General features: G+C 31.6%; 1 protein-coding gene across 2 annotated transcripts; it reads left to right on the top strand.

Annotated features, from left to right (window-relative positions):
* The first annotated feature begins 934 nt into the window (after positions 1 to 934).
* Positions 935 to 7,060, top strand: LOC124938381 (DNA repair protein RAD51 homolog 3). Of its 2 annotated transcripts, none has more exons than XR_007099405.1 (9): positions 935 to 1,110; positions 1,841 to 1,939; positions 4,684 to 4,806; positions 4,944 to 4,977; positions 5,047 to 5,117; positions 5,225 to 5,451; positions 6,242 to 6,360; positions 6,516 to 6,582; positions 6,681 to 6,822. XR_007099405.1 is itself a non-coding variant. In XM_047478807.1 (9 exons), exons 1-9 carry the CDS (start codon positions 999 to 1,001, stop codon positions 6,854 to 6,856), a joined length of 1,041 nt encoding a protein of 346 aa, XP_047334763.1. In that variant the 5' UTR covers positions 935 to 998; the 3' UTR covers positions 6,857 to 7,060. The 2 variants fall into 2 exon arrangements, 1 of the variants encoding a protein (XP_047334763.1); XM_047478807.1 differs by having other exon boundaries at positions 6,242 to 6,373; positions 6,681 to 7,060.
* The last annotated feature ends 3,103 nt before the right edge of the window (positions 7,061 to 10,163 follow it).

Here is a 10,163-nt window from a genome sequence, read left to right as displayed (position 1 = left end):
TTTCGTTTGTAATTTCTAAATGAGATTTTGTGATTGAATGATTATTTTTAAAGAGGAGTGATAGAGTAAGGGAATTTAATAAGGGAATTTGGTGAGGGAATGACGTGGCATCACCTTCATTGGTTGGAAAAGGTAAAAGTAAGAGGAAAGAGAGAAAAGAAAGAAATTATTTGATTTTTTCAGCGAATAAAATTATGCCACGTCATTCCCTCACCAAATTCCCTCACCAAATTCCCTCACCTAATCATTTCTCATTTTTAAAATATGTAATAATATTTATATTTCTTATTCTTAAATAATGTTGTGATTATATATGTGTAATTTGAGAAATATATATTATGTTTGAGATATTATTTAGTAATAATATAATTTTAATTAATAAAATTTAATTTTTGAGTTTTCGAGTTCGAGCTCGAGTAGCTCAAATTGTAATCGAGCCGAGTTCGAGTATAAATTTTGATACTCGATCGAGTTCGAGTAGTATGGTACTCGGCTCGACTCGTTTACACCCCTATATATGTAGACGGTCAGTAATTACTTAACATGATATTTTCCGGCCTTGCTTACTAACCTTCAGTCAAGGACAAAATTCAATGCCGCTCAAAATATCTTGTAGAGATTCTTCCGAAACTATTTGGTTGATTTCGTTCGACTTTCTCTATTTCATTTTTATCGTTACGAATATTTAGAGTTACCCTAAAAAATTATAAAATTGTTTGTCCTTCATTATTAGAATTTTAATTATTGTAAATATGACATGTTATTAACACATAATTTTCTTATTTTGTTGACATAATTCTTGAGTTCAATTTTTGATAGGTTAATGAATTTTTTTTTTCAAAAAAGATAAAAAATTCCTTGTTTTCTTTTTACTATGAAAAAAATCCCTAATTCAAATAGTGAAGGCATCTCGTATTTTCTAAGTCCTCAGGTCGATCCGTTTGATTTATTTATATTTCTCGTAGTCGGCTACAAGAGAAAGCGCGGGAGGGGGCGAGATGGAAGTGTCGAGTCTTCCAATCTCAGCATCACAAAGAGGGAAGCTCATCTCCGCCGGCTACTCTTCTATCTCTTCACTTTCCTCAGTCACTCCCTCCGACCTAGCTCGAGGTATTGGATCTTCTTCATGCAACTTGGATTCCTGTTATGCGATTCTTAAGTGTTATAGCTTAAAATTGGAGATGAAATCGTCGCTTAATCAATCAACGCTCATTTCACACAGAAGACTTTGTTGCACAAGTTGGATTTTCTTCCTATATTCTTTTTCAACAGTTACAATCTCATGTTTAATTTCTCGATATGCCAACTTCTGATAATTTTTTCCAAAAAAAGAGCATCTAGATAATTGAATTTGATAATGTGAAGAAAAAGGAACTGGGTTGAAGCAATTGTCATCTGCCTCTCTATTTTATAAATTTATGAATAGTTTCAACGTCTCCATTATAGCTTATATATAAGTTAAACTTCTAACCTAGAGGATGGAGATTGAACTATAAAGTGGGGGGGAAATTAAAAGTCTGATGTTTTATCTGTCTGCTACAGAGTTATTTCAATTTCTTAACTTCACGGTATCAGTTTTCTTTGGCTTGCTTCAGCTCATCATCTGGTGACTCAGTTGACTTAGAGTTGATCACTAAGCTAGCTTTTGTGGAAATATCTTTTAACATGTATTTGTATAAACTTCTATAACTAGAAACTTAAAGTTAAGTTCAGATGTTTAGATTTCACAAATGTTGATTAGAAGACTGTATCTAACACTTGGATACTGAATCATGTACTATTGTATTTAATGGACTAGTCATATTTATGTGCTAATACAAGACTGTCCTTCTTCAAATAGATCTAAACATTCCGGAGGATGAAGCTCTTCAAATCTTGAAGGTTGTGTCTGATTGTAGTGGAAAATATGGTTCTTATCAGAATCATGCTATTGTCACAGGTACACAAACTCTTTTCAACTCAATTGCTTCTATTATATTTTTCCTGAGAAAACTTGTCTTGCCTTTTGAATAACCATGAGGGTCATATTTGCTTCTAGTGTATGGTTAATTATATATTCAACTTCCTCTGTGTGAACATCTAAAGATGTGAAGGAGAATAAGAAAAATGATATGGATTCATGTCTCTTTCATATACATTCAAATATGATACAGAAACTTAGGAAATTACAATTAAGAAAGATATTGATATCTTAACATCCATCTTCAAACTCAAGGTGATAATGAAAATGATAACATGAGTTTAAAAATTAGTTCACAAAAGTGACATGAAGAATGGGATTTGGTTCACAAAATTGCTGGATTTCTCTCGGCACTAGAACTCCGCAGTGAGCATATGTGTGAGGAGATCGCTCAAATACCAGTGATACAGTTTGTATTTAGAATTACGATTAAAATCTTGAAATCAAGGAATACAATATTGAACGATGAGACTATAATTTGAGATGACAAAGAATTGAACTCTTAAAACAATAAGAGCTACTAAAAGTCTTGAGATGAGAGAATCAACTAGAGTTGAGAGATAGTCTTTAAGGAGAGTGTAGTTATCACTAATCAATTTTTCTAATTAATTATGGCACCCTCAAGCCTTATTTATAGCAACCACTTAATAATGGAATTGACCGCTAGACGTAAACCTTTCTTGTATCAATTTTGTTTACTTCAATATCCATTTTCCAATCCACTTCAGTGCAACAGATTCTGCACCAGATTGAATTTCACCATACAAGCACAATATTCTTTACTCATCAAAATTCCACAATGACTGCTCAATCGTGCATACACAATTCAAACAACCTGGTCAATTACAAATTCCACTAATAGAATACTCTCTCCTATTATTTAAGCAACAATCAACTCAAACAAACTTTCAAATTACTCATATCTTTATATATGTTTCATTAAGCAAAATTGCCTTCTTCCTTTCAGAAACTAATCAAACATCGATTCTCAATCATCACTAAATCTTCATGCCCAAACAAAAATCTTTTCTTTCTAGTCAATACTGATCAACTTCAGCGTACAACTTCAATTCCACACACACAACAAACAAAACTTCTATCTCTAAGTAAAATAATCACCCAGCTTTAAGCACAACCAAACAGAGATTTTTTCACCTAATCAGTTTCACATCCGTAAAAGAATTCTGAAGTCGGAATATATGTCACTGATAGTGATTCTAACTTTAGATTCTTTCGGAATTACTAAATCAGAGTACCTTGCTATGTTGTCTAAATTTGCACTTCAATCGAAATTATGGACAAACCCACAAACCAATTCTGCCTGAAACCACACTCCGATAATTTACTTTCTTGACCTAGCTTCGATTAAAGTCTAGAATGCAACAGTGCCTAGGTCAGTTGGGAGCCGCGATTTCCTGTATTGGTGAAGCGCGATTTCACAAGGAGATTCGTGATGTTGTCGGCATCATTATTGAGGAAGGTTGAGATGGAGTGATCGTTGTCTTCTCGCAGGTCATCTGATACGCAATCGCCTCGATCTGACTTCTGTCCGCTATTTTCTTTAGCTGTGTCAATTATTGCACAATTTCTTACTTTTCTTCTTCCTCACATATTCAATACCACAGGCGAGAGGAATTGAGCTCTGATACCACTGATAACTATTATATTAGACCTAGATCTAAAACCTTGAATTAACATATTACAAACTAAGCCAGGGCTGTTGTGAATGAAAGAGAATAGAGTTTGAGATGAGAAAAGAAGAGAGCTCTTAACACACGATCCTAGAGAATAGAAGAAAAAAATTCTTCAATGAGACTAGAGAAGAATAATGGAGGAGAGAAAATAGAATTTCACTAATCAAAAAGCTATCCCTCTTTGGCTCCATTATGCCTTATTTACAGTAGCCGTTTCATAGCAGAATTAACTGATATTTGGAGGATTAATTTGGAAAACAAATCGCAAACTCGTCTCGTATCAGAATGAGAGGGTGGATAGTGACATTACAAAAGAACACTTGAACTCCCTCAACACTCTTCCCAACATGGCTCCAATTGTTTTTTAAAACGTAGCATTATATCCATGATGACCAGGGCTAATATCTCCTTTAATTGAGAAAACCACCTTTTTAATTTCCTCAGAAGGACTGCCAATCAATTTTTTTTATAGAATTCAATTGCTTTCTTGAGAATTGCCTCTTTCCTTCAATCAGATCTCCTCTTTCATTTTTCAGTGTAAATGTGTTAATCCTAATATTTCGAGCTTTGACTTTGCTGAAAATAAATTTCTTATTCTCTTCATCTAGAGTAAGTTCAAAACTGCCTTGATTTTTTTTATAAAGCTTTTTTCCATGGTACTCAACTCTTTGTAAAGGATAAGTGCTTCCTTTTCATTTTGAGAGATTGAGATACATGGCTTCAACATCACTTTTCAAATATTCTTCGATTTCTCTATAGCCTCATTTGTTCCATTGATGGAGATTTTGCTGAATTATTTCCTGTCTTCTTCTTGAGTTGATTGAGCTTTGAGAACATCTTCATACCCTGAACCTCACCTTTTCTACAATCATAAAGGATAGAATCAAATCTAGGGATTTTCATCCAGAAGTTGAAAAATCTAAAAGGAGCTTCTTTTTATATTCTCCTCGAAGAATGATGGGACAATGATCACTCTCGCCTACAAGATCTCGTCTTAATTGAGATAGTTTTCTCTTCCCATTCATGTAGGTGCACAAACTGCTTGGGACATGCTCCATGAGGAGGAATTATCTAGACAAATAACTACTTCCTGTGCTGAGTTAGACAACATATTAGGCGGAGGAATAACTTGCAAAGAGGTCACGGAAATCGGTATGTTAACATTTCTACAAATGATTATTACCATTGAATGATTGAAACAATATTGGATCATTGACAATCTCTTTATCTCTCAATTTATGAATTGAATGGTTAACAAACATCTTTGACAATTCCATTAACCCTATTAGGTGGTGTGCCAGGCATTGGTAAAACACAGTTAGGGTAAGCATTGTCTCCATTATTTTCTTTTGATTCTATAACTTATACCTCTAACCTATAAGAATCTCATAGGATCCAACTTGCAGTGAATGTACAAATTCCAGTTTGTTATGGAGGCCTAGGAGGCAAAGCTGTATATATAGGTACAATATAGTTTTTTATGTGCCCATTGCATATTTTCTTTCATTTATTGACTTCAAGCTTGAACAACTGATTTTTATTTTATATTTTCACTTGGAATTTTGACTAGACACTGAAGGCAGCTTTATGGTAGAACGGGCTCTACAAATTGTTGATGGGTGTCTTTTGGACATGTTACAACCTAATGACTTCAGCAGGAAAAAAAATCAAGCTTCGAAAACTAGATTACAACCTAAGGATTTCCTCGAAAATATATTCTACTTTCGCACATGCAGCTATGCTGAGCAAATTGCTGTGGTAAATTATATGGACAAGTTCATCTCAGAGCATAATGATGTGAGTAAAAAAGAGTGCTTCATAAATAAGTCTTTAAATTTAGGCGAGTTATAGGTGGTTTGAGGTCCAGCTAATATAGGGGTCCATCTCGAGACTTTCTTTTAAATAAGTGCAGATCAAGATTAGGGTTACTCGAAAATTAAGCTGACAAGCTGATGTGTTTAGGCTTGTTATATTGTAAATAATTGCACTAATAACAATATGTAGCAAATATTTGAACTTGAGTCTTCTTACATTTTAAACAAGCAAGATATGACTCGGGGTTATGCTTTTTTCCTCATGACTAACTATTCCAACATGTTATTGTTTATATAAAAGTAATGGAGTATATTTTTATTTGGGTTACACCTATCAATTTTTTGAATAATTGTTAGGGATTAGGCTAGATAACCATCACTTCCTACTAAATAGGAAGTTCTCCATCTACAGGGAATAAATAAGCCAAGAGATAATAAATACAAGTTTAAATAATTTAACTAAGTAAATAGATTGCCTATCTATAAAAAATATCATATCTACTTCTACTATGGAAGAAAGTAGATTTGAGTTAGTTTTTGAGATATGGTGGCAAGAATAAGAGGTTACCATATTTGCTGTCAGTTTCTTCCTCCCATTTTCCTTTCATGATTTTTCTTGTCGAAGTACATGATTTAGGCAAGCATCGTGATGATAGTCTATTAGGTACCCTAGCTATCCATAGATTTCCCAGGGTCTTTGCAAATACATGTCTCCTCTTTCTCTTGTTCTTATCAGTTATCACTGATTTTTTACTCTCATATTGTATTGACAGGTCAAGGTTATCATAATTGATAGCGTGACATTTCATTTCCGCCAAGATTTTGAAGATATGGCACTTAGAACAAGATTACTCTGCGGAATGGCCTTGAAGTTAATGCAACTTGCAAAAAAGTACAGTCTAGCAGTAAGAATCTTCATACTATTTGATGAAACTTTAGTTACTCAAGATATCCAGAAAATGCATGCAATTGCCACCATTTAGTTATTTCATTTCTCACATCTGAATTTCTTTTCTATTCTTGTCCTATTCTAACGGTAAAATGCAGGTTGTTCTCCTAAACCAGGTCACGACTAAGCATACAGAAGGTTCATTCCGTTTAACTCTTGCACTAGGTAATAACAATTTTCTATTAGATACTCTGAATTCTTCAATTTATATAAGAAAAATCCAATGATTTCACATCGTGCTCTTTACATTTGGTAAACAACAGGAGATAGTTGGTCTCACGCCTGCACAAACCGAGTTATATTATATTGGAATGGCGAACAACGGTATGCATGTATTGACAAGTCCCCATCTCTTCCATCTGCTACTGCCCCATATTCTGTTAATGGGAAAGGTATCCGGGATTCAACATCAACCACTAAAAGAGTGAAAATGATGTAAGTTTTCATATTTACATGGAAATATTCACATCTTGCTCTAGTCATTTGACCTTATTGGCTCGTGAAAAAAAGATAATTTTGCATAATCTTCGTTTGGTTAGTAGTTAATATACAGTTTCAGTTTTTCTTTTTGAATCTGGATTTGCAATCATCTGTAATTAATAATACAGTGTTTTTCTATAATGATTACCTCATTTGTTGTGCATTTTTTAATTCTTAAATATTATCATTTTAATATATATCACATATTTATCACAATGTTCTGACTAGATAGGATCCGATATATTCAATAGAAAATAATGTGAAAAATTCATGTACAATAATTCTGGAATGATACCTATTCAAACCTTAACCTAAACTCAAAATATTAATTTGAATAAATTAAAATATAATTTGAGTTGAGTTTGGTTTAATTTGAGTTGAGTTAGAATTATTCGAATTAAATAAATTTAATTATTTCTTATTTAATTAGTATACAGAAATTACGCTTTTCTTACTCACTTTATTGTTATTTGACCTCCAAGTTACAAACAAATTGAAACAATCGGTAAAAAATTTTTTATTGTTTATTAATAATATATTTAATGTATACAGTTCAATAATAGAAAAAATTCAATAATAAAAATAATAAATTACAATCAAAATTATGTAAAAGGGTTCAATAAACTTGACGATCAAAATTTACTGTAGTCACGTCTCCCAATATGGTTACTCATCAGATTCAATGGAGGATGAATTATAAGACAACTATTGAGTGTCGAAATAAATTTCGAAATGTCGATTATTATATGTTACAATTACATTGGACTTTCAATGTCACGTAAAAAAAATAGTTTAAAGCTTAGATTGAGGGTAACCATCCTCATCTTTCTTAAATTGTCAAAAAGAAATATTTTTTATTAAAATATTTTGAATAAAGTGTAGATAACTAAAGATGCCATAAGATTTTTTTGTTAGAAATCTTGTCATGAAAAATAACAGAAATATATATATATATATATATATATATATATATATATATATATATATAATAACAGAAATATATATATATATATATATATATATATATATATATATATATAAATGATGTTATAAACAAATTAAATAAATACAATATTACAAAGAACGAAATCACCAGATAAAATGTTGATTCGAGGCATGTGTTAGACACACTTCCCTTAAAACAGTTCTATCGTCTCCCGTTTGTGCTGGATCTTATCGTAGATGGTTGTCTCCCATGGTACAACGAATCCAGTAGTGATTCTGCACTGAAATCACTACTCGTCGAACTTGATCAGTATACCTGAACTATCACCGGGTTTCAACAGAAAATATCGAGCGAAAAACTCGAAGAACATTCACAAAATAAGAAGAGGGCTTTTGGAATTTTAGAGTGAGAAAAATATAAGACGATTAAAATTTTTTGAGATTAGAGATGAGGGATTTTATATGGTTGAAAAGTTAAACTTTCATAAAAATAAAATCAACCATTAATTTTTGATCCAACGGCAAACCTTGATTGCCTCTTCATTGCCCTTTGTATTTTCTCTTCATTAGAAAATACACGTTACATGATTTTCTAAATTGCTAATAAATTGATAGCAATAATATCATGAAGGTTACAATGACAATTAACAAAATTAAATATATTTAATTTGATAATTGTTCTTCAAGCCATTAAATGTTAATTACATAATTAACAAATTAATTATAATAATTTAATTATTTGGATCAAATTTCACTTTAATTCACGTTTGAATTTAATGTGAATTTCATTTGAATTTCATTTGATTTTATTTATCAAAATTCTCATTTCCATTCATCAATGGAATTTATGAATTAGTTTAAAATTCCAACAATCCCCCACATTAATGGAAATTGAAAGATTAACCCGGTGAAAGGTTCAACAGTTGAATTCTACATAGGATAGGTAGGTGTAACCCTTTGAACCTTCTCTTATGAAAGTATATAACTTTACTAGCCGATTAGTAGACTCGATGTCCTTGAACTATTCTGCCATTTGTGTAAACGATTACACACTTTCACATAGAATTCTCCCTGATACATGTCAAGCTCTCACGGTTGTGTCCATTTTGGCCATGGAACACGTGCCTGGTTCTGTGAGAGGGTCTAGAATTGAACCGTGCAATTCTTTCGAAGCGGCCCCACTTCTCCCTCACATAGGTGATCTCTTTTCTGACAAAGAATCATTAAAAGCGATATGCTTATCCTCGTCAAAATATATATTGTTTCATTATAGGATTAATCCTCAACAATAACTTTCCAAATTAGTACAATTATGTTGTCCCATTGAACCTAGTTCTTGGGATCTCCAGTCTACATAGGTTGAGTTTTCCTTCATACCAACTTATAGTAGGCTGATGTCTCAAAAGACTTCAAACTATCTCTCTATTCAATAATCTGATTAGTGGATCCACAATGTTATCTTTGACTTACATAGTCAAATTTGATAACTTCATTAGAGAGTATAGTCTAATGACATTATGTCTAAGACGTGTTTGTCTAGACTTGTCATTGACTCTAAGCTTGTCCAATTTCAAATTACTATCACAATAATTAGAAATTTCTGTTGGTACATTCTTAGTTAACCTTGGAACATCTTCTAATAAGAAGCATAGTCATTCGTACATGCTTATCATTTAATTTTTTATGAAAATATTGTTTATTTGGCTAACTAGTAGACAAAATGTCTTTGAACTATTCTGCCTTCGTGTAAACGATTATATATTTTTCATAAAAATATTTTATTTTTCGACATAAGTCAAAAATATAGATTATAACGTTTAATATATCCATCATAAGTTTCTTAGAAGATTTCCATACGTAGATTGCACTTCTAAGTGTAAACATATTCACTTTTAGACGTAAAATCTTTCATTTAATAATATCAATATATCATTTGATAACAACATGATATTTCGTGTAGTGCAATTCAAATCCTTAATGAATTTGATCATTTTTATCGTAATTTTCAACGATAAAAATATCGTACAAAAGATACGTAATGAAATAATTTTCATTGTCTTCATGATATATATAATTGTCACATCTACTTTTTAATAAAAGTATGATCAAATTTTCATATCATTATTATAAAATTTGTTATGAGTAATATCAAGACTTTATAAACTTTCCTTTTCATTTATTTCATAAAATTCTTTTGAAGACATTGATTCTTCAAAAAATTTATGAAAGTAATGTCAAAATATGACACGTTTCTTGATTTCAAAATCCTCAAATTTTAAATATCGATTTGAGCACCAACTCAACAAATATAAACAAGACAT

Source organism: Impatiens glandulifera, chromosome 5 (genome assembly GCF_907164915.1).
Source record: "Impatiens glandulifera chromosome 5, dImpGla2.1, whole genome shotgun sequence".
NCBI lineage: Eukaryota > Viridiplantae > Streptophyta > Magnoliopsida > Ericales > Balsaminaceae > Impatiens > Impatiens glandulifera.
This window is presented reverse-complemented; position numbering and strand designations above follow the sequence as displayed.